The sequence below is a fragment of the Schistocerca nitens genome, chromosome 7 (genome assembly GCF_023898315.1).
Source record: "Schistocerca nitens isolate TAMUIC-IGC-003100 chromosome 7, iqSchNite1.1, whole genome shotgun sequence".
Lineage (NCBI taxonomy): Eukaryota > Metazoa > Arthropoda > Insecta > Orthoptera > Acrididae > Schistocerca > Schistocerca nitens.
In genome coordinates, this window is record NC_064620.1 from 66,805,242 (window position 1) to 66,829,542 (window position 24,301).

Sequence of the window (24,301 nt, forward strand, 5' to 3'; positions counted from 1 at the left end):
CCCTGGAAATGTCTTAAAATTTAAAATCTGGTTCCTAAATCTCTGTCTTACTATTATATAATCTATCTGAAACCTTCCAGTATCTCCAGGTCTCTTCCATGTATACAACCTTCTTTCATGATCCTTGAACCAAGTGTTTTAGCTATGATTAAGTTATGCTCTGTGCAAAATTCTACCAGGCGGCTTCCTCTTTCATTCCTTACTCCCATTCCATTTTCACCTACTATGTTTCCTTCTATTCCTTTTCCTACTAACGAATTCCAGTCAGCCATGACTATTAAATTTTCGTCTCCCTTCACTATCTGAATAATTTATTTTATCTCATCATACATTTCATCAATTTCATCATCTGCAGAGCTAGTTGGCATATAAACTTGTACTACTGTGGTAGGTGTGGGCTTCGTATCTATCTGGGCCACAATAATGCGTTCACTGTGCTGCTTGGTATTAGCTTACCCACATTCCTATTTTTTTATTCATTGTTAAACCTACTCCTGCATTGGAAAAATTATGTCTGTAGTTTCCCCTTGCTTTCAACCGTTCGCAGTACCAGCACAGCAAGGCCATTTTTGTTAGTGTTACAAGGCCAGATCGTCAATCATCCAGACTGTTGCCCCTGCACCTACTGAAAAGGCTGCTGCCCCTCTTCAGGAACCACACATTTGTCTGGCCTCTCAACAGATACCCCTCCATTGTGGTTGCACCTACAGTATGGCTATCTGTATCGCTGGGGCATGCAAGCCTCCCCACCAATGGTGAGGTCCATGGTTCACGGGGGTAGGCACAGCGATATATACTGGTAAAATTTTATCACAGCGATATATAGTGATATAATTTTCTTGGGCTTCCAGCTGTGTCCAGTGGTTTAAAACCACTGGATGTGGCTGGAAGCCCAAGAAAACTGATGGTTTGGTAACAATATTAGAGAGGAAAGTTGCTACTCGCCATATAGCGGAGATCCTGATTCGCAATAGGCACAACAAAAAGATTCACACAATTATAGCTTTTGGCCATTAAGGCCTTTGTCAGCAATAGATACACACACACGCAAGCAAGCAAATGCGACTTGCACACACATCTGCAGTCTCAGACCTCAGACAACTGAAACCACGTAGTTTGGTAATGTTCAAACCTGTCAGCACCAGCTTTCTTTGAAATTGGAATGATTATATTGTTCTTGAAGTCTGAGGGTATTTCGCTTGTCTCATATACTTTGCACTGTGGATGGAAGAGTTTTTCATAGCTGACTCTCCCAAGATCTGGCAGAATGTCGTCTACTCCTGGGGGTGTTGTTTTGACTTAGGTCTCTCAGTGCTCTGTCAAATTCTTCTTTCAGTATCATGTCTTCCATCTCATCAACATCTACATCATCTTCTATTTCTGGAATATTGCCTGCAAGTTCATCTACCTTGTATATACCCTCTATATACTCCTTCTTTCAGCTTTCCCTTCTTTGCTTAGGACTGGTTTTCCATCTGAGCTCTTAATATTCATACCACTGCTTTTGATTATTGAATCACAGAGGGTCTTCTCCAACCTTAATCCACTTACTAGGCACATATGTCTCCAAAGTGTGATTTACAATCAGTGTAAACTATGCCCGTAAATCCTCTACATCCGTCATATTTTAACTAAGTGATATCCATTCACTGTCTAATTGGGTTGCAACAACTGCTTATCTGCTTTCTCTAACATAAATACTCTTCCAGCCTTCTTGATGGACATATTAACTTTAGTAACCATCCTCACTACAATGACATCGTGATCACTAATCCCTGTCTCTGTACTGACACTATTGATAAGGTCAGGCCTGTTTGTAACTACAAAGTCTAAAATATTTCGTTGCATGTGGGTTGTCTTAACTAGCTGTTCAAGGCAGTTTGTGGAAAACATGTTCTAAAGTACTTCACAAGACCGTCTGTCTGTACCACCTGCAGTGAATCCATAGATGTTCCAGCCTATACCCCTTATATCAAACTTGCCTCCAACTAATAATGCATGACCTGGGTATTTCTGTGCTAATGAGCATAGTCTTTCCTTGAATGATTCTACAACTCTTATGGGAGGATCAGGAGGCTAGTAAAAACCTCTGATGATTAACTTGAGTTCACCTAGGCTTGCTTCTTGTGTCCAGTAACCTCAGTCTGACTCAATTTCAACCTTGCTAGGCACAATATTTTTTGTTGATGGCAGTGAACACTCTTCCTTCTTTGATATCTAATGTGTCTTTTCAATATACAATCCATGCCTCACTAAATATTTCATAGCTCTCCACGTAGTTTCAGCCATCTCTTGATATGGAGAATAATTTGAGCACAACTACTTTTGTCAAAGGCAATAAGTTCAGATGCTTGGTTACAGGTACTTTTTTTATAATTTTCTATTAAAATATTGATAATTGAAGTGTTTATACTTTGTATGCAATCTTATTTCACTCTCTATATATTGACTGGTGAGTGCTCATCAGAGGATTTCAAACTGCCATCTAGTCTTTCCACAAATACTCTGCTACCTGAGTAAAGAGTCTGCATAATTCTGCCCACACAAACGCTTGAGAGTGCACATCCTACTTAATCTATGTTTGTTGGTAGCCCAGTCCACATGAGATTAATTGGGATCCTTTTTCTACTGCCAAAATTCTAACCTGGCTGAAATAACATATTTTTTCATTGAAAATTGTTCAGTTGTGATAAAGAAAGTATCCTAGCAAATTCAAGCTGTGTCGGATGTGTTAACCATTCTAATTTTTGTATTAGGTGACACAGTTTAGAATTTCCTGATAAGAACATGGCGTTTTGTCTTTCCATTCAGAAATTTGGCAGGTTGTAACATGTAATTGCAGTCATCAGTGATAAGCATCCCACTCTTCACTTTGTTTGTTAAATGATGGAAAAGCTGTAAACATGGGTGGTATAAAAGACATAACTGTTCCACTGACCAATGCTTGCACTGCCTGTAATATTGATATCTTTAGCTCATGGCAATGTTACACATTTTTGCTCACAAACAACAAGAGCTTACATACAAGATGTCCTCAAAAAAATTACCAACTACTTTAAGTGCATATTCCAAAGCTAAGTCAAGCTATGCCATACCAAAGTTCTGGCTATATGAAATAGAGTCTACAAGAATCACACCTGAGCCAAACCTGTGGCACACTCACTACACACTACACAGATCACTTTGTAACTAATTCAGACTGGCTCTGGGCCAGCTTATATGCCAGATTCTAGTGTGTTCCTGCTGGAGGGCACTCTTGATTATCAGTGTCCTCTGGTTAGGGTGCCATAGTGGTCGACAGTAATATTGTACCAGATATTCGGTTTTCGTATTGACATCGGGTGGAGCCATTACACTTCTTGCTATTGGCGTCTTACGTCTCAGGGAAGAGTGCACTGTGCATCCCCAGAAATATCTGATCCTTTCTTTAGAACGTAAAATGTCTGACAGATAATAAAGAAAATCTGAGAACATTTCTAAAATTGTATAATCTAGGCAACTCCTATCTCACTGATGAAACTTTAATTAAAAAGAATGTTACTTTACTAGTAGTTTACATTATTTGGAAGACTAAGTTCATTTTTATCTGTTTGCTCTAGGTGGATCAGAGACTTTCAAAGATAAACAGGACTTTTTCTACCACGAAGTTCGGAAGTACCACCAGAAACATTATCACGAAAAACTGCCCATGAAAATCTGCCGTGAAAAGCTTCTGGAGTCGGTGAGTTAAGAGGACTATGAATCACTCATAATTTTTGAAATCTCTAATTAACAGAAGGTTTTTGTTGGATAATATATATCTTGCAAAAATATAAAATGACAGTTAATGCAAAAAATGCTAAAATCGGTTTGAAAGTTCTTTCAGTATAACAGGATGATTTAATGCTATTATCTACTTTTTCTTGGGCATAATAATGTATATCTTATTCATAAAATACTTAATGCTACATCACAAAATTTCTACTTTTTGTGTCTGTTTTATCATAAAGCAAAATAGCACCAAATAATGAATCACACTTCTCTCTTTGAGAGCTTAATTTTCTATCTATATAACATGTTTCTGGGGGAAAATTGATACTCGGGCGTTAATCTCTGAATAACTGCCAGACCACAAGTGCATTATTCTGAGGTTTGGGTATGCTTCTACCTTGGTGCCTTCTAAAGATCTGCTCACTGGGAACCACACCTATATCTTTGAACTTGCGTATATTTGAAACTGGAAGAAGAATGACCGTGAAAAAATTTGAAATAAAGTTTGTCTGAAGGGTAGTTACAGTGTCATTAATGGGAACAGAGTTACATTCACAATACTAGCAATAGCTTTACAGTTTACATAGAATCATGTTTCTGATTTATTAGACTGTATTTTATGTCTTTATAGGCAGTGCAAAGCCTTAATCACTCAAATTATCAGCTAACTTGTGCTGTAGTATATAGCTCATTGTTACATTATCATAATGTAAATTTTAAAATCTGTAATCATTTATAGTTACAAGTGAATCAAACAATGGAAACTCCATGGTTCAAATGGTTCAAATGGCTCTGAGCACTATGGGACTCAACTGCTGAGGTCATTAGTCCCCTAGAACTTAGAACTAGTTAAACCTAACTAACCTAAGTACATCACAAACATCCATGCCCGAGGCAGGATTCGAACCTGCGACCGTAGTGGTCTTGCGGTTCCAGACTGCAGCGCCTTTAACCGCACGGCCACTTCGGCCGGCGAAACTCCATGTAGCAATATCAACAGTGTAGGGAAAATACAGATTGCTACTTACCATCAAGTTGCAGACAGGCAAATTAAGACATCCACATAAAGTTTTTGGCCACTGCCTTCGTTAGTAAGAGACACAAGCACCATTCTCACACACACACACACACACACACACACACACACACACACACACACACACACAAGCAAGCACACCTCACGGACACACGACTGCCAACTCCAGCATCTCGAGCCGGAATGCAACTATCACATGGGATGCAAGCAGCAATCAGGAGGGGGCGGCGCAGGGATAGTAGTGTACGGGTGCGGAGAGAGATGAAAGCTGTCCGGTGGAGTCTGCAGGGATTAGACTGCCAACAGGTACAGCATCAGGAGCTTGTGGGGCAGAGAGGTAGGGAAAAAAGGAGCAAAAAAGGATAGGTTCAGAGAAAGACAGGCAGATGTGTTGTCAGAGGGCTGCAAATAAACAGGGTTGGAGATGAGAATGGGGAGGAGATGACGAACAGAAGGCGTGGAAGCTGTTGGGTGGTGTGTTTCCACCCCCTCTGTCCATCATCTCCTCCCCATTCTCATCTCCAACCCTGTTTATTTGCAGCCCTCTGACAACACATCTGCCCATTTCTCCCCACTGCTCTCCTTTTTTGCTCCTTTTTTACTCACCTCCCTACCCCACAACCTCCTGATGCTGCACCTGTTGGCAGTCTAGCCCTGCACACTCCACCAGACAGCATTTGTCTCTCTCCACACCCATACACTACTATCTCTTCCCCTTCTCCGTCTGCTCCAGATTGCTGTTTGCGTCCCACATAATAGTTCGTGTGTGTGTGTTTTAATGACGAAGGCCGTGGCCAAAGGCTTTATGTGGGTGTCTTTTTAATTGTGCTTATCTGCAAATTGTTTTGTCTTCTTTACGTTAAGTAGCAATCTGTCTTTCCAATGTTATTGTTACAAGAGACCAATTCAAAAAGAAAACAAGGAGCAGAGAAACATTTATTGAGGTCCTTTAACATATTTCTTCCAAGTGATATACATAAAAACCGTAACCTTCTTTTAATGCCCCCTTTCACATTTACATTTATTAACAAGATAAATTACATTATGGAAACCATAAACAAAATGAGGAAAAGCAGTCACTGGCCTTTAGTTGTTTGACACACAGAAACATCTAACAAAAGAAAAGTCACTTTCTCTTGAGCTACATTCGTTTAAGTATATACTCTTGCACATGAAAGCATACAGACACCTAAAAACACCCACACATGGTTGGAGTGGGTGCATTTGGTTGTGTATGAGGGTATGTAACTGACTAGGAAAAGAGTGGTAATTCAAAAGCAAGCTAATAATGTCTCTGTGTTAGTATGTGTTTCTATGTGCTACGCGTTGGTCGGCTATAGGTCAGTGGTTGTCTTTTATTATTTTTGTTTACTTTTTATAACATGTGTAAGTGATTTTAAACTATACATGTTTCAGTCAATGAAAGCAACAAAAAACTTCTCTGTGAGTGACTGGTGTCGAAACTTTGAGATAACCTTTCAAGGAGAACAAGGTGAGTCCAGGCAACTATTTTTCTAGTCTCAGTAGTGTTTCTTTATGATGATCAATATTCTTACTTCTCTGTCATGATCATTGCTACTTTGTGATTCTGTTTGAGTACTGACAAAGTATTACTGGACTAAAGTTCTAATAAATTATGGTCAGAGTCTGCATCCACTCCTGGAAATGTTTTGCAGTTTACACTCTGATTTCTTAATCTCTGTCTTAGTGTTACATAAGGGGCAGTCAAGTGATAATGACAAAGATTGAAAAAGTAACTTAACTGTTTATTATTTCAAAAGTAATCACCATAACTGATAATACATTTCCCTCTCTGTGAGACAAGACAGTTAAGTTTTCAAGGGAAAATGTTTGCAGTTGTCTTTTGACTTGGTCATTTTTGAATCAGGTCCCCTTTCCTCAAACTAGTACATTAACCCTTCTGCATCATCCCTGAAAGTTTGTAACACCATCCCAGAATACCCTGTGTATAGGTTCTTATACTTCCATACATAAACATTAATAAGCCAAACCAGTATGACCACTGCCCATCACAAGAGTGAATGCTGCCTAGTGGTGTTGTGGGCTCATGACATGGTAGGGGAAGTATGTAAGCAGAGCAGAGACAACTGGGGAATCACTGTAGCATCTATATGGGGGCTGCAAATGGAAGATGCACTAACATAATCAGCTTTGACGAAAGGCATATTGTTGCAGCCTGGCAGCCTGGAAATCACAAAACTGGTCATTAGTTTGTGTGTTACTATATTGAGCAGCTATGAAAAGTGGTTGAAGGACAGTGAAACCATGAGTAGATGACAAGGTTTTAGATGTTATGTCTCATCACATAACATGGAGGGCAGAGGCTCAGGTACTCTATAAACCAGAATAGATGCAATTTGTGGCAGATATGATGACAGTGTGCAATGCTGGTGTGGGCACGTGTGTTTCAGAGCACACCATTCAGTGTGGATTGTTGAACACAGGGTTCTGCAGCTTGTCAGTGGTATTGTTCAGATATGCTATCATCCAGGTGAATGGTTGCTTGAAACATGAACTGCACCTTGGGTACTGGTCAGTGGAGGCAATATTATGGCGTGGGGAACATTCACCTGGTCTTCTGTGGAACTTGTTGTAGTAATGAAGGTGCAGCGACTGCTGTGGACTACACTAACAATATTACAATCCACTTGCATCCCATTACACTTGATGTCTTCTCTGACAGTGAAGGCATCTTCCATCAGGATAAATTTCAGTGTTTCAAGGCTAGAATCATGCTACAATGTGTAACATGCCTTACCTGTGATTGATAGTCCGCAGTAGCTAGTTGTCAAATGTCCACTGTCTTGCTGTAATCTGATTTTATATAAAGTTTTGAAATGATGAATACAACACAGTAGTAGTTAACTTGACTAGTTCTCACATTTACTGTCACTCATGAAAACATAATGATCAGCTTGTGTATAAAAAGTCGTACAATATAATAATGGCTGGCAAGCGCTTCCACTCAACTAAGAAGTATTGTGACAGTGACGATATTTTTACAGTGCACTTTCACAAGCAGGTTCGGACTTTATCAACACAGATATGAGAGTGTGACTATGTGATGGTGTTGTAGTGAATGACTTGCACAGACTCAAAGAACTTTTATAGAAGATATTACAAGTTACTACATGATGTCAATGTACTGAATGCTTCCTGTTGTGTCCCAGAGATGTTGATTGAATGATTACCATGTGCAGACCGTTTAGTTATTGCCTGGTAATGGTAATTTATAGATGTGTATGAGAATAATTAGTGAAATCTCTAATTACATTTTAGTATATAATAATAATACAAAGGTCAAATTTAGTCAAATGTCATTCTAGTACAGCAAGAAATAATTCGTTTTAGCTGTTTATTAGGTGGCTGTAAAATTAATAAAGTTACATGAACTGTTTATGAACTGCATGACATGGGATTTACTGATCTTTGTGTGAATTTCAAAGGTATGCAATTTTCATAATTTACTCAATTTCTCATCCAGGATATCAGCTGCCTCATTCTACCTTCCTCAGCACGTTAAAAAAGTTTTGCAAAAATATTGACATGTGAACATATTCATGCTCTTTTTAACATGCACATCACTTCTCAATTTCACATGTTGCCCTAACTGTAACTCACTGACACACACTAGTCCATCACTGTAAGTCTCTCATGCCCATCCACTCCCAATTGCCCATTTCCACTCACTCATTCAGCCCAACTCATTGCATCATCTCCTTGTGGCTCTGCAGCTGTCACTGTCTCCTGTGTCACAGCCACAGTCACCTTTGTTCCATCCTACTACTACTGTCTACTTTCACTGTCACTGCCTCCGTCTTGTTCTCTTGTACTGCTACTATCTCATTCACTCATTCATTCCCATTGCTGCTGTGTCTTCTCCCTGTCACGATCTCTCTCTTTCTCATTGTTATTGTCATAGACTCTGTCTCTCATTATCACTGGCTCTCACGCACTTCCACTTTCTCCTTCTCTTTATTCATCTCCCATGGGCATTGTCTTCTTCACTATTTTCATAGCACTGTTCTCTCCCTGTCTGGCATGTTCCATTGCCACTGTGTCCCTCTCTTTCTCTCACACTGCCGTTGTCTCCTTTGTTCTTTCTTCACCACAACCACTGTCTATTATCTTTCAATATTTATTACTTCTGCATCTCTTTCCCACTGTCACTGTCTCCTTCTTTCTCAGCATAAAAAGTGTGAATATGTTCGCATGAGGAAGGTAGAATGAGACAGCTGTCACCCCACTTTTCAGTCAGTGTAATAAAGAGAAGTGTATTCATCTTTTCTGTGCTCTGATAGGAGCATTTTTCCACTGGTTCCCTTCTGTTCCCTGCCACAGGAGGTCATGTCACTCATATGAAAAGAACTTAATGGGACAGCAAAATTTTGATGTTTACTTATGTGGAATGAAATAATGCAAAACAAATTTAACACAGACTGGATTTTATGTGCACAAAATTTTTGTATGTGCTTCAGTTCTACAATTTGGAGTTCCGAGAACCCTTCTGATGCTAATGGAGACACTTAACATCATACTTCTTTGCTCTACATCACTTTATAAGCTACATTTCCACTTCACAATGTATTTTACACGCACAAGTAGGATAACTTTGAACCTCTGTAGCTCGGAAACAGATAAAGATCTGAAACTTCCTGGCAGATTAAAACGGTGTGCTGGACCGAGACTTGAACTCGGGACCTTTGCCTTTCGCAGGCAAGTCTCCGCAATATCCTTTCTTTCAGGAGTGCTAGTTCTGCAAGGTTCGCAGGAGAGCTTCTGTAAAGTTTGGAAGGTAGGAGACGAGGTACTGGCAGAAGTAAAGCTGTGAGGACGGGGCATGAGTCGTGCTTGGGTAGCTCAGTTGGTAGAGCACTTGCCCACGAAAGGCAAAGGTCCCAAGTTCGAGTCTCAGTCCGTCACACCATTTTAATCTGCCAGGAAGTTTCATATCAGTGCACACTCGGCTGCAGAGTGAAAATCTCATTCTAGATAAAGATCTGTATGTAGTAAATTTTCAGTGTTGTTTGAGACCAGAATCTTAGGAACATATTGTAAAAATTACAGCCACTTGTTCTGCATAGCCATCTTGGAATCAGTGACTGGATTTTGGTCCACTGGTGATGGCAAAAAATGCTTTTTTGGGGCTTTCCTCGGGAACCATCCATGAATTTATGTAAATGCATCATTCTTTCACTTGTTAATTCATTCAACTATTCATTCATTCACAGCTATACCCATCTGTGTAATTAAATCATGGAGTTATCTGCTGTAGCTGGCAAAAGGATAATGATACCAAGAAAATTTTCAAGTTTGTTCAAGATTGGTATCGTACAAATATATCACAAAAATTTCAACTATTTGCTTTGGATAGCCATCTTGGAATCCTCGGCTGGGTTTTGGTCTGCTGGTCAGAGCAAAACTATAGTAAAAAAAACACTTTTTTTGGGGTTTTCCATGGAACTTCACATGAACTAATAGTGCCTCCATAAGTCCCATCATGCCCACAGTAGACCACATCAAATGAAAAAATAACTGCCAATTTGCTCCCTTTATCTAAGCAGGAAGAAGTGTGTAATATTTATACTTGGATTCTGTATTATGAAGTAGTGACACTAAGATGATTCTTCTTTTGGTAATATCCAAAACACTTGACACTGCCTTTTTATTACCAATAGAACCTGAGATATGAGCACAGGAAAAACCCGCTTTTATGCATGGTATTTTGGAATAGATTGATAAGCATGCTGTCACATGCATACAGATAAGTACATTACTCACATGAACTAATGCATCTTCTAGGTCTGAAAGACTAGAGCAATTAAGTTATGAAGAGAGTTCTCAAAATTTAATTGTCAAAATAGCAAAAGTGTGTTATGGGAGGTGTAAATTATAATTAAAAATAACATTTGAAGTAGGAGTTTTCAGGGAAACTAACATGTTCCTTTTACAGACAGTTAGCTATTTGCTCATTAGAAATCTCAACTCATGTGTTCTATGGCATGTAAATTGTATAATAATCTTTTAAATAAAACTACCTATTCCTTTCTGATTAGAAATCACAAAAGTTGAAATTTATGGACATCAAACTAAATGAAAAATAAGTCATTTCACATAACTGTAGCAAACGCATTACTTACAGAATGAAAAAAGAAAAAAAAGTATGTATTGAAGGAGTAGGGTTGTAGCAAGTGGCTCTACCCCACCATGCTATGTTTCAAATGGTTTGAGGAGCATAGTAGTGAACTGAAATTATTGTCTTGGCCACCATATTTGCCTGAACCTTGTGGAAAACATCTGGAATGCTAGTGGATGCCAGCTCCAAACCCACAAACCACTGGCCTGTAATTTATGGAAGTTCATGACCTGTGTGTAGACATCTGGTGTCACATACCTCCAGAAACCTACCAGGCACTCATTGAAACTGTTGTGTTGCCAGAAGAGCGAACACCGTGTTACTAGAGGAGACCGAAATGCATGCGTTTTAGCTCACGTAGGCTGGCGTGAGGAGGGAAGAACTATACTGATGTGAGGTCTGGAACATGACAAGGAATGAGAATTCAGAAAGCGAACGTAATTAGTTTCATACTTAACTTTAATCCATTATTGATGAACGTCGCTCTTGACGGTACATGATTCACAATATTATCTGTTCAGAATAGTAACTGAATATGACGCCTTGCTAGGTTGTAGCAAATGACGTAGCTGTAGGCTAAGCTAAACTGTCATCTCGGCTAATGAGAATGGATGTAGAGAGTGAACCATCACTAGCAAAGTCGGCTGTACAACTGGGGCGAGTACTAGGGAGTCTCTCTAGACTAGACGTGCCATGTGGCAGCACTCAGTCTGCAAACACTGATAGTGGTGACACGCGGGTCCGACGTATACTAACGGACCACGGCCAATTTAAAGGCTATCACGTAGCAAGTGTGGTGTCTGGCGGTGACACCACAGAAACCATGCCACATAGAATCACTACTGTGTTGTGTTCCAGAGATAGATTAATATGCTCTTAAGCTTATGACCATAATCTTTTCACTCATCAGTATATATTGCGGATAATATTTGTCATTTTGGGACTTTTGCAGGTAGTAATATATTCTGTATATGGTAGAGTTTTACAAGTGTGGGACCACTGTAGTTATATTTTTCCCACTCTGCGAAGTGGTTGTGAATACTTTTGGAAAAAGTTCTTCAAATCTGAATTTAAATATTGACCATGTAGATTGGGAAGTTTCTTGTGCACTTCTTTTCATGTTTCATTCTTTAATTGCTTAGCAAATTCAATTTTTTTTTCTTCTTGGAGTAAACCCTTCTGTGAGTGACTGCTTTAGTTATATTTCTTACTGATAGTTTTAAATGTAAGATCTAGCAGGAGTGGTCTCAAAGTTAAAGTATGTCTACAACAACATAACAACATTCTTTCCCTGTGTGATTGATGATGTATGTTTTGTAATTCTTGTGAATCATTTATGATATTCTGTAATCAAGTAGAATGGTAAAAAATATGTTGTGATATTAATCCTGTTTTGTTGTGTTAATGCTGAAACCTCCACAGATATGAATTTACTGATAGGTGACACATCAAAGACATGTGAAATGAATAACCTTTCACACTCCTGAATTTTTCACTCGGTTGTTTCCTTGAATTTGTTCATATTAATGTATGTTTGTAATGAGTTGCCTTCCAAAACAGCATCTATCATTATGCAGTTAGTGTTATTTGGCAATGTTTGTTCTTGTCCACAGGTCTGGACTGGGGTGGTGTACGACGAGAGTGGTTTGAACTTGTGTGTGCAGCATTGTTTGATGCACGCAATGGTCTCTTCATGAGCTTTTCAGATGGTCAGCAAGCACTTGTACATCCTAATGTTCAAAGGCCTCCTCACCTCAAGTTGAAGCACTTTGAGTTTGCTGGTCGAATAGTTGGCAAGTGCCTTTACGAATCATCTCTTGGAGGTTCCTACAGACAGTTAGTACGGGCACGGTTTACGAGGTCATTTTTGGCACAACTCATTGGTCTTCGTGTGCACTACAAGGTCAGTGTCTCCAACCCTCTAAAATATTATGCATAATAAGTCACACAGAAACAGTTAACAGATAGTATTAACTTGAGGTATCTGTTGAAAAACTGAAAAAGATGTGTGTACATTTTGCTAGTCATATGCTACTAAAATGTTTTATAGATTGTAATGATGTCCTTCGCGAATATGCAGTATACGTGTCTACCTGTGATTTTGTCACCACAGCTCACTAAAGGTGCATTTATGTCGAGTTCAAAACATGCTCTGCAACATTTGTTCACAACATTGTTTGTGGCTAGTAGTGGGCTACCAATGTTTGCAATATGTTGTCATCATCTTGGCAACACAAAGCCAGTGATTCACAGCTGTGTTAGTACAGATCAAAGGAACATAGTTCTTGGCCTGTTACCACTAAATGCTGCTACACGATCCTAGTGTTTGTTTTTGCTTTGTTTATAGTGTTGCATTTTGTCTTTACATGTGTTCCTTTATGAAATGGAGTGGACAAGAACTTGTCACACTGTATGAGGCAGATGAGCACATCTGGAATGTTTGAAATCATATTTGTAAAAATATTAAACAGAAGCTTGACACCCAACCAAAAAATGCTCTGTTGCTTTGCTTCAGCAACAGTGATGTATATAAAAAAATTAAATCTTTCCAAGGTGTATACAACCCGGGACAACTGGGAGGTCCGGGAAACACCCGGGAATTTTTTCATCCGGGAGAAAACCGGGAAAAACCCGGGAATTTTTTAGAATTCCGGGATAGTTTTTTGTTTTAGTTTTCAGTTAATTTTTTTTAAAATTTTGACTGGTAATAAATAATACTCTTATCATAGGATATTACTGCAGCCCACTGCAGCAGAATAATACTGCAGCAATAAAACGTGAACGAGAGAAAAAAACTAAAATAAAACTTAAATTGCAAAGGAAATGCAGCATGTACACAACAAAACACAGTTCTCACAGAAGCGTCAGCCAGTAGCAAAATGTTTCAAAGGCTTTAGGAAGACTATGCAATGCTTCATGACAACAAATTGCCTCCGATGAGCATGACGTTATAACTGTTTACATTAGATTTGCGTGAGCAGTTGCGAGCGGGCCCATGCGCATGTGCAGTTGAGTCGCGAATGTACCTTCTCCCACTTCTGGCTACAAAAGTGTGGCTGTTAGCTGTATAAGCAAGCAGCAAGATGCTACCTGGAAAAATTTTACTGGCACGCGCAAGCTGCCATATTCACTGGGAGCAAACCGGTGTGTCTGCCCCGGGTGGCAATTTCAGTCCAGCATTAATCGCCTTGCAGAACAATGAAGTTATATTTGTCGGTTTGCTAAAGAAATATGGCTTTATTAATCTTTCTGGCTGAGACAGTCAATTTATTTGAAACAAAGTGTTTGATTCCACACTATTGGCTAGTTTAAACTGTTTCCCGGGTTCGATTCCCGGCGGGGTCAGGGATTTTCTCTGCCTCGTGATGGCTGGGTGTTGTGTGCTGTCCTTAGGTTAGTTAGGTTTAAGTAGTTCTAAGTTCTAGGGGACTTATGACCACAGCAGTTGAGTCCCATAGTGCTCAGAGCCATTTGAACCATTTTTTAAACTGTTCACTTCATTTCAAAAGAGCATGTTTTCAGCTTACAGCACGTATGGCATTATGCCATGATAAAGAACCAAAAATGAGATAATACAGTACTGGTACTCCAGTAAAATTTACAACCAAATCTGGACATACGAATGTGCACTTTAAGCCAAATTATGCATTTTAGTATGGTTCACGAAATTCCTCTGATGTCTTGTTTCTTTTATGACACAATGTAAGATCTTTTAATGTTTTACATGTATGAACATATGGGCTTCCTGTGTCATCATAGCTGCGCAAGCACGGTGATGTCTGTCGTCTGTTATCTGGTGCTCTCTGGCAACTGTTGAAACAAACCTCTTTCTAACAGGTCGTGGGAAAATATTGCGAATGATTGATTGAAAAGCGTTACTTTAAAAGTAAATTTCCTTTTACGCAAGATGAACTAAGTGTGAGAATGTGCGATGAATTTCTTAAACAACAGAGCATTTGACTCTCATTTAAAAATCAACTATTTGTGGACAACCATTTAGAAAAAATTTCAAGCCCAGAATATCAGACATTTATGTCGGTATTAAAAACTTTACTGACACATTTGTGTGCTGTATCTTAAAGTGTAACACGCGCAAAAAAGATGAACATTATACGTGAAAGTTTAGCTTCTCTTGCAGCTTAATAGTCGCCGAGACCAATATTACATGTGAAAGCTCTGCTTTTCTTGAAGCAACACTATGTATATTAATTTACACCATTAACTTTTCCTATTTGTGTGTACGCACTACTTAACAGTGATAATGCTATTGGCTGACTACATCGCGTTTCCTAAGCTCTGAATATCCGCTGTATCAGCTGGCGAGATCATGTGACATAAGTTATGACTGGCTTACAAAAGCGCATCACAATCTCGATTTCAATGCTTCAGAAAGTAACATGTGGTGTTTGGTGGAATTTGGTTTATACTTTTGTAATATGAAAATAAGCAGTGTGTATTATCTTTTTTTTCTGAGTTTCGTTTTCTAAAGGGCTGAGAAATTCTATGCCGGTGTATAAAATCATAACCATTCAAAGGATTGATAAGTTTTACAGTTCCGAGGAAAAATATGTCACATAACATGGAAAAAGTGTATTTCCACCCGGGAGAAAGTGTGTTTTTAACTGGGAAATTGGGAAAAAATCTGGGATTTTTTTCCCTTGTCTGCGTATACACCCCTGTCTGTCACTTCTCAATATCACAGCAGCAGCAACAACAGGATTTGTTGTCTGACTCTGTAAAAACTTGTTGTCAGCAAGTGAGCTACTGCAATGTGGAAGGGAAATGACAACAACAAAAATGTAAGATGCTTTCTGTGAGGCAGAAATGAATGTATGGAGGAAGCAGCAGCTAGCAGTAAACATGAATGGAACAAGGGTATCATAAACTGCACATTCCCCTGTCACATTCATTAGAAGTGTGAGTGACAGTGAGGCCAAAGAAATTTTCTTTATTGAAGATCATAATTTTGATTAATTTTAAAATGAAACAAAAACAAATATATAATAAGTTTTTTTTTTTTAATTTAGGGTCAGAAAATATCTGAAATATAGCTTTAAAACCCTAAATCAGACTTCTGATCATTAACTTTTCTGGTTGGGGAGGGGAAGGGGGGGGGGAGGGTGGACCCTCCCACCCACCATATTTACCATGTTACTACCGGTCTCATCTCAAGATTGGTAACTATGAGAAACTCAGTTTTAAATTGAAACTGCTGTGGCAGAACCTTGTTCAAGTTCAGCAGTGTTGATGTGCCTCACGAAATTCTGGCCTGGCTGGCTAATACGGTCAATGGAGACCTTTGCTGCTGTGTACAACTTCCTGCGGCATCTGTATTCTGGCCTGGATGGAAGAACATTGGGAAAAGTGGATTAAGAGATCTCAGGCCATTGCTTTAGAACATGCAACATGCCTACCTACTTTTGTGTCTGCATATTACTACATAAAGCAAGGTAAAGTAAACAGTAAGGTACACAGAGACCCAACTATTTCTATTTAGGAATTATAAACTGCAGAACCTTAGGAATGAAAGCTTTGTAGTGGAATTAGAAGAGGAATTAAATAACTTGAAATGTGATTTAGTAAGGTTGCTAGAAGCGTGGCAAAAAATTTAAGATAAAATAAAATTAAAATCAGGAGATGAGGTTATTACAGAGGAACAGTTTCGGGTGTAGATTATATTAAAGAAAATTTTATTAGAGCTACTGTAGGAATGTGGGACAGAATTGGAAGACTAGTAGTAAAGACAAGCAACAGATATTTCTTGGAACTCTTTAAAGTCTCTGCATCTTTGTGATAAAGAGTTAGAAGACATGTACCAAAATATCTACAGAAACTGCATGTATGGTGGCAAGCCACAATATATATAGTTTGACATATATAATTATATAACTCAACTGAGTTTGTGATAGATCTGAAGGTGGTTGCTGTGAGCACTTGGAATTAATTATTATCTGTTGTGACTGATGGTGATTATACTAAAAATAAATAAATTCATATAAATAGATTGTAAAACAAGTGATTAACTTTTGGTTTTGCACCAGCAGCAGTTTATTAATTCTGCATTATAAAAGTTCCAGAGGAGTAGATACAGACATATACAGTCATCATCCTAGAGCAACATATTATAAGCCAAACGAAATCCAGTGTAGGAATGTTACAAGCAAGATCATTCCATAACAAAAGTTCCAAGTAAACAACCAAAGGGCAGTCTAAGGAAAAACAAGTTTGTAACAAGACTCCAATAAACTGGCTTAGTGAGAAACTCTTGGTGGCATTCACGGTACAAGCAACGTAGGCTATAAGCTGCAGACCTACCACACATGCATATTATCTTTTCCTTTCTGTGCTAATGGCAGCTTTTTCATTGGTTTATATTTCTTTTATAAGCTTTCTTCTGCATATTGACAGTTTACATCTATGTTACGGCAATGTTCTGAAAATATTACTACTAGTAATATTAGTAGTGGTGGTGATTGTGATAGTAGTAGTATCGTTGTTAACAGCTCTGAAAAGTGCTTAATGATACAGGAAGCTGTCAGCTGCCTTTCTTCAGATCGGTGTGACATACTTCTTGGTTTAATTTACTTACATTTTATAATAATTGTCAGGAAACAGACTGAGAATCATGTTGTTACAGTACTTTGAACAAGATGATCCGGACCTCTATCTTAGTAAAGTGAAGTACATTCTGGACAATGATGTTGAAGAAATGGAACTTTATTTTGTTGAAGAGGAGTATGACCGCACAGGCCAGCTAACAAAGGTAGCCTTTTCTGATTATATCTCATATATATATATTGCTAATTTTAGATAAGCTTAAGGGTGAAATATTTGGTCTTACAATATGTGTAGTGTTTTAGTATACATAGTATTGCAAATGCTTTAAAGTATATAAATGTGTTATTACTGCACTATCAACTGCCGATGATGCATACTCAATCACTCTCACATCATGCTGTGTGAATCCTATTGAAAAGAGAACAGGTAGGGATGTGGAATGAGACAAGTTGTATATTAACAGACAGAAGTAACCACTGCAGGCTACTTCTGAAAGTATAATAGCAACAGTTTATGAGCAGGTTCAATTAGTCTAGTCACATTGATAGCTAAGGATAGTAGATTAAGCTACTTTGAGAAAAGCTCCTGTTCCTTCTGCTCATCTGCTGTTTTTATGTAATATTTCGAATGAGAAATTTACATACCTTTATAGAGAACACTATCGGCTCCTATACACTAAGTTGAAGATGCATAATACAAAAATTTGACTTAGCCAGAATTTCCATCCCTGAGTTCCGGTACTCTGATAAATTACAGAGTGAGTGGCAACATGTTTTCCTGGAGGAATGAGTAAACAGAAATTATTTTTCAAGGAAACTGCAAACAAAACATGTCTTCTCGTATAATAAAAGAATGAATATGCATTAGATGTCATCATCTGTACTTGACTATTATTCTTCATGTATGGGCCCAATAGGACCACGCGGTGTACAGTCAATCAGATTCGCTTTTGATGGTTGGTCTTCCTTTGGGTCCAAATTTGTTTCATCCTTTCAGAAGGAAGTCTCTTTCTTTCATCATACCACAGTTTTCCAGTTTGTTTTCTACTTTCCCTCTGACCAACTTTCCAATCAGATATCTTTTGTCTGAATGTTTTTTCTATTTGTAACATCTGTCTGAGTTATACCGGCTACTTCAAGATCCTCCTGAACCACAGTGATCCATTTAATTGGCTTAGTTTTGGCCTTACTTCTGTTTTTGTAGAATTCTGCTGTTTGCTTTGTCAACCTAGTGGATGCCATTCTTTTAATGTGCCCCTAAAATTTAAGTCTTCATTTTCTCATGTCACCACGTATGTCTGTGTATTCTTCTGTTTCCTTATTACTTCTCAGCCTATAAGTTTCTCCATCAGTAACTGTGGGACCTAATATTTTCATAATAATCTTTCTTTCTTTCTTTCTTTCTTTTGAATTTTGTCAGTATCCCTCTTTCTGTTTAAAATTAAAGTTTCTGCTCCATAAAGACATTCAGGTTTGGTTACAATGCTGTAATGCCTAAGTTCACTGAATTTAGAAAGTGATTTTTTATTATAAATATTTTGTGTTAATCTGAATGCAGTTGCCATTTTTTGACAGTGAACTTTGTTTGCAGTTTTTTACAGACTGTTTTCTTGTATGATTTCCCCCAAGTATTTAAACTGAGAAACCCTTTTTATTTTTCCATATTTCATGTTCAAAAACGTTGGCACTTTTTTGTTGCATGCCATATTATCTGTTTTTCTGAATGATATTTGTAGTCCTACTTTTTCTGTAACTTCTTTAAGGATTTGTATTTGTTTTTGAGTTGTGGTAATATCCCTAGTTAAAATTGCCAGATCACCTGCAAAAATGAGGCAATCTACTCTAATATTACTTCTACCTAACTTGACTGATTGATCTGTATTTTGGCTCAACTTTAGCTCTTGCTATTCTGTAATTACCTCTTCCAAATCACAGTTAAACAGTAATGGAGAGAGTCCATCTCCCCATCCAACACCAGTCTTTATATCAAATGGTTAAGAAATTTTTCCCATGAATTTAACATTAGAACTAGTGTCAGCTGACATTTCTTTAATAAGTGTTAGTTTTATTATCTAGCCCTTGTTCCTTTAAAAATTGGAAAAGAGATTCACAATCAACTGAGTTGTTGATCTTTCTAAAATCCACAAATGCACATTCAATATTGTTACTATAAATCCTTTGGTTCCTAAGGATTAGTTTTAAATTAAGAATTTGTTCCGGACAGGATCTGTTTGGTCTAAAGCCTGCTTGGTATTCACCAGTTTTGGGTTCTAACTGTACTTTGGCTCAATCAAGTAAACATTACTAGAGAATCTTGTATGTGACCAGGAGAAGAGAAATTCCTCACAATTATTAACATCAGCTCTATTCCCTTTCTTATGCAGTGGATGAATTAAGACAGTTTTACAGTCCTCAGGTATTTTCTTTGTTTGCCAGATATGTCCTATTAGTTATGTGATCTCTTTTATAGTGTTAAACCCAGCTTATTTTAGTAGTTCTGCAATTATACCATCTTCTCTGGTTGCTTTATTGTTTTTAAGTCTTTTAATTTGTTTAGCTATTTCGATTACCTCAGGTACTGAAAAGCTAGAGTTGATGTTATTAGTTTACTGTGGTTGGAATTTATTCATAGGTTCTGGACAGTTTAATAGTTTTTCAAAATAATTTTCAAGTATCTTACAATTTGCCTTCTTGTTAAGAGCCAAACTGTCATTTTCATTTTTGGAGCAAAGACTTGGAGGTCGGTAACCAGTTAGTTTTGTTTTGAATGTTTTATAAAAGTTTCTTGTAGTGTTCTTTTGGAAGTCTTTATCAATTTCTATAAGTTGGGCATTTTTGTAGTTTCATTTAGTCTGTTGCTTATTTCTTTTCTTACAGTTAGAAAGGTGTTGTATGTATTTTCAGTTTTGTTACTATTCCAATTTTTGAATGCCTCGTGTCTGGACTTAACTGCAGTTTCATAATCTGCATCCCACCAAGGGTTTTTTTGTCTCTTTCAAAGCAGAATTAAATTTTGTGCTGTTTTGATTAATTTTCTTTTAGGCTTTGCCAGTTGATGGATTATTTTCTGTCAAGTTCACATGTTAGAATTGGGGTTGTTTTAACAGTGTCAATTTTTAGGATAACATTTTTTGTTTTGAAGAGTTTTTGAGGTTGAAGTTTTAGTTTTATTCATGTTAAATAATGGTCGGAATCAAAACTAGCCCCTTTCCTAACTTGGACAATCAGAGTTACTTTGTAGGTAGGATATGAAATTGCTAAATGATAGATTTAAAAGTCACCAATAAATGTACTGGGTGCCTGCCAAGTTTTTTGATTTGATTTGATTTATTGAGCACCCATTTTATTATGTACAATGATATGGGATTTGTCATGTGTTACATACAGAAAAAATATAAATAACAACATATTATGTAAAAAATATCAGTGAACAAATCTGAATTAAATATATAGGCAAAAACAATTGTAGCTTACATGATATAAATTTGTAACAATATAGGACACAAATAAGTTACATATATTCTGTGTATAATGAACAGCAACAAGAAACAATGATTATAACACTCTATATTGACAAATTAAGTAATTTTTGTGTGTACATAAAAGAGTCTACCCCACGACACAAGTTTGTATATGAGTGAATTATAAGATAGGTGAAGGCACGCTATCTTTCCGAAGAATTCATGTATTCACTAACACTGTAAAAACTATTACTAATTAACATTCTTTTGAGTTCACTTTTAAAACTGCTCAGCTTCTGAATCCTTTTAATTTTTAAGGAAAGAGCACTATAGAGAATTTTCGGGTGGTATATTGCACTCTTGTTGTACTGGGTTTTCTTATGCACTTGTCTGTGAAAGTCATTACTCTGTCTTGTTGTATAGTCATGGAACTCACTGTTTAAAGAAGAAAACTGGAGGTGAGACTTCAGAAAGCATATACTTTCATAGATGTAAATGGATGGAAGAGTCATGATTTTATATTCCTTGAAAAATTCCCTACATGGATCTCTAGGTGCAGCTCCTTTTATGAGCCTTATCGCTCGTTTTTCAATAATAAAAGAGCGTTGCCCCAAAATATGACACCATATCGCAAAAGACTATGCATAAATGCATAATATGTACACAATACTGTTTGATCACTGCAGCAATTTTTGATCATTCTAAATACATAGCAACATTTACTTAATTTTTTATTGAGCACATCTATATGCTTGTCCCACTTTAGATGCTCATCTAACCAAATTCCTAAGAATTTTGTTGGCCTAGCTTCACAGTTATATTGGGCTTCACATTATTTGACGCCGGCCGCGGTGGTCTAGCGGTTCTGGTGCTGCAGTCTGGAACCGCGGAACTGCTACGGTCGCAGGTTCGAATCCTGCCTCGGGCATGGGTGTGTGTGATGTCCTTAGGTTAGTTAGGTTTAAGTAGTTCTAAGTTCTAGGGGACTTATGACCTAAGATGTTGAGTCCCATAGTGCTCAGAGCCATTTGAACATTATTTGACACATGTCTGTAATTCATCCATAATGTTTTTTTCTCATTCACAAATAAACTGTTGTCCCTGAACCATTTACTTGCTTCAACTGTTGTTGTTTCAATTTTCCTGTTAAGGTCAGTCTCATTCTGAGCTTTAACAAAGAGACTTGTATCATCAGCAAAAAGTACACAATCAGCTTATGTTAAATAGTTTGGCAAGTCATTTATAAAGATCAAGAACAACAGGGGTCCCAACACCGAACCTTGGGGCATCCCATAACTAACTTCCTTATAACCAGAAAAGTATGACTTTCCATCATGAACTGTTTCTACTTTCTGGCATCTGCCAGATAAGAATGACTTAAACCATGCATGGGCATTACCACGGACTCCATAGCAACTAAGTTTTTTGAGCAGTAGTTGATGATCAATAACATCAAAGGCCTTTGATAAATCTAAAAAAAGAAAAAAAAAAACACAATTTACTTCATTATTGTCAATGGAATTTAGGACAAGTTTTAGAAAGTTGTATATGGCTGTTTCAGTTGCTCTATTCTTTCGAAAGCCATTTTGTTCATTGACCAATATTCCACTTTTTTTTAGGAAAGTAGAGAGTCTTCCATACATTACTCTTTCTATAATTTTTGAGAAACAAGATGACATTGATAAAGGCCTGTAGTTTTTTTTACATCATAACGATCCCCATTTTTGTATAATGGTTTTATAATTAATTGTTTCAGCTTTCTAGGGAAAGTGCCAGTACTGAAATATGCATTAATTATATCTACAAGAAGAGGAGTAATATATCTGCTGTGTTTAATGATTTTGTCTGGAATGCCATCGGTGCCACAGGATAATTTATTTTTTAGCTTGCTGATAGCATTCTCTACCTCATGTACTGTTACAGGATACAAAAACATAGTTTTGGTATTCAGTGTGATGTTATGACTGATGTCTGTACTACTTTGGGTTCATATGAGGTTTTGAACTACACTTGTATAATGACAGTTGAATATATTGGCAATGTGTAATGGATCATTTATAGTTTTGTCCTCAGTTTTAATAACAATGTTGTTGTTTCTTACTTTGCTTCTTCCTAAGTTACTATTGATCACTTTCCAAACTGATTGCATTTTTTTGTTGCCTTTATTTCTACTGATATATGAATCATTATTTAACTTTTTGCTGCAGTAATTAGTTTCTTGTATAATTTCCCATAACACTTAACACGTTGTTTCAAAGTGGGATTTGTTTAGAAGCATTCCTTTTAAAATGTGTTAAAATGATTTTAACATTAAAATTTTTGCATGTTTCAATAACTCTTTGGCCATTTTGGTTTGTCCATTTATGTGCAGGAAATCCAACCTCCATATTCTTTCATTTTTTTTATTTGTACCTAATTGAGCTTTAAAGCCACCCATTACAATTTTAACAAGGTTTGATGCTTTCTAACATTTCCCAAGTTTCATTAACTTCTTCAGGTTTTTTACAGTTCTCCTCATTAACTAGCACGGCATTATAAACTTCACTATACAAATAATTTTACAGAAAATATAGTATTTGACATAAAATAACTAAATTATACTATAGAGAAATTCCTAATGTTCCTTTGCGATATTTTACATGTGTCTGTTCTTTCATATGGTGTGATCAGAAAGTTATCAGAACTGTTTAAAAGTGGATATTTATTGCACTTATGGTATTAAAAAGTTATATTTCCTTAAAAGTACTCCATCCCTGCAATCAAATATGTGCCTCAACTATCATACAGTTATTGAAACCATTCTGAACCCTTTACCTGATATGGCCTTCAGCCACCATGTTAGTTTCCATCAGTTTTTCATCTCTCTAACTTAAATTTTTAACCACAAAAACTAATAAAATTGGCAGGTGCCAGACGGAACAAGAGGGGTAAAAGTTCAGTGTTCTATTTAGTCCTGGCCAGCAGTGGATGGCACTCGGAGGCATTATTATGCAGCAAAACCTGATATGCAGCCCATTCTTGTGGTCATTTATCTAAAAAGTGTATTTCAGGCAGTGGAAGGTAACACCATTAAACTCCTTATTCACAGAGTCCCATATGAGATGAATTCTTACTGAATGACACCTGCATACTCAACCTCCTTCAATATCATTTCCTCTTTGCTTTTGGCCATTAAAGTTTTTGCTTCCTTGGAAATATTTTTATTGTCCATTGATATTTTGCTGTGTGATTGTAGAGGAAATATTAGATTTTATGTGTGTATCTATAGTTTCTAGAAAACTATCATCTGCATCTGCTACTGCTTACTATTGTCTGCGAGCTTCCTTCTGCACTGGTGACT

General features: G+C 37.3%; 1 protein-coding gene across 1 annotated transcript in view; it reads left to right on the forward strand.

Annotated features, from left to right (window-relative positions):
- Positions 1-24,301, forward strand: part of LOC126194955 (apoptosis-resistant E3 ubiquitin protein ligase 1) — a 476,952-nt gene that overhangs the window by 416,027 nt on the left and 36,624 nt on the right. Inside the window, exons 11-14 of the mRNA XM_049933344.1 lie at positions 3,600-3,721; positions 6,203-6,278; positions 12,557-12,846; positions 17,581-17,706. Coding sequence (XP_049789301.1) covers positions 3,600-3,721; positions 6,203-6,278; positions 12,557-12,846; positions 17,581-17,706 — 614 coding nt within the window. The remainder of the gene's footprint in view (positions 1-3,599; positions 3,722-6,202; positions 6,279-12,556; positions 12,847-17,580; positions 17,707-24,301) is intronic.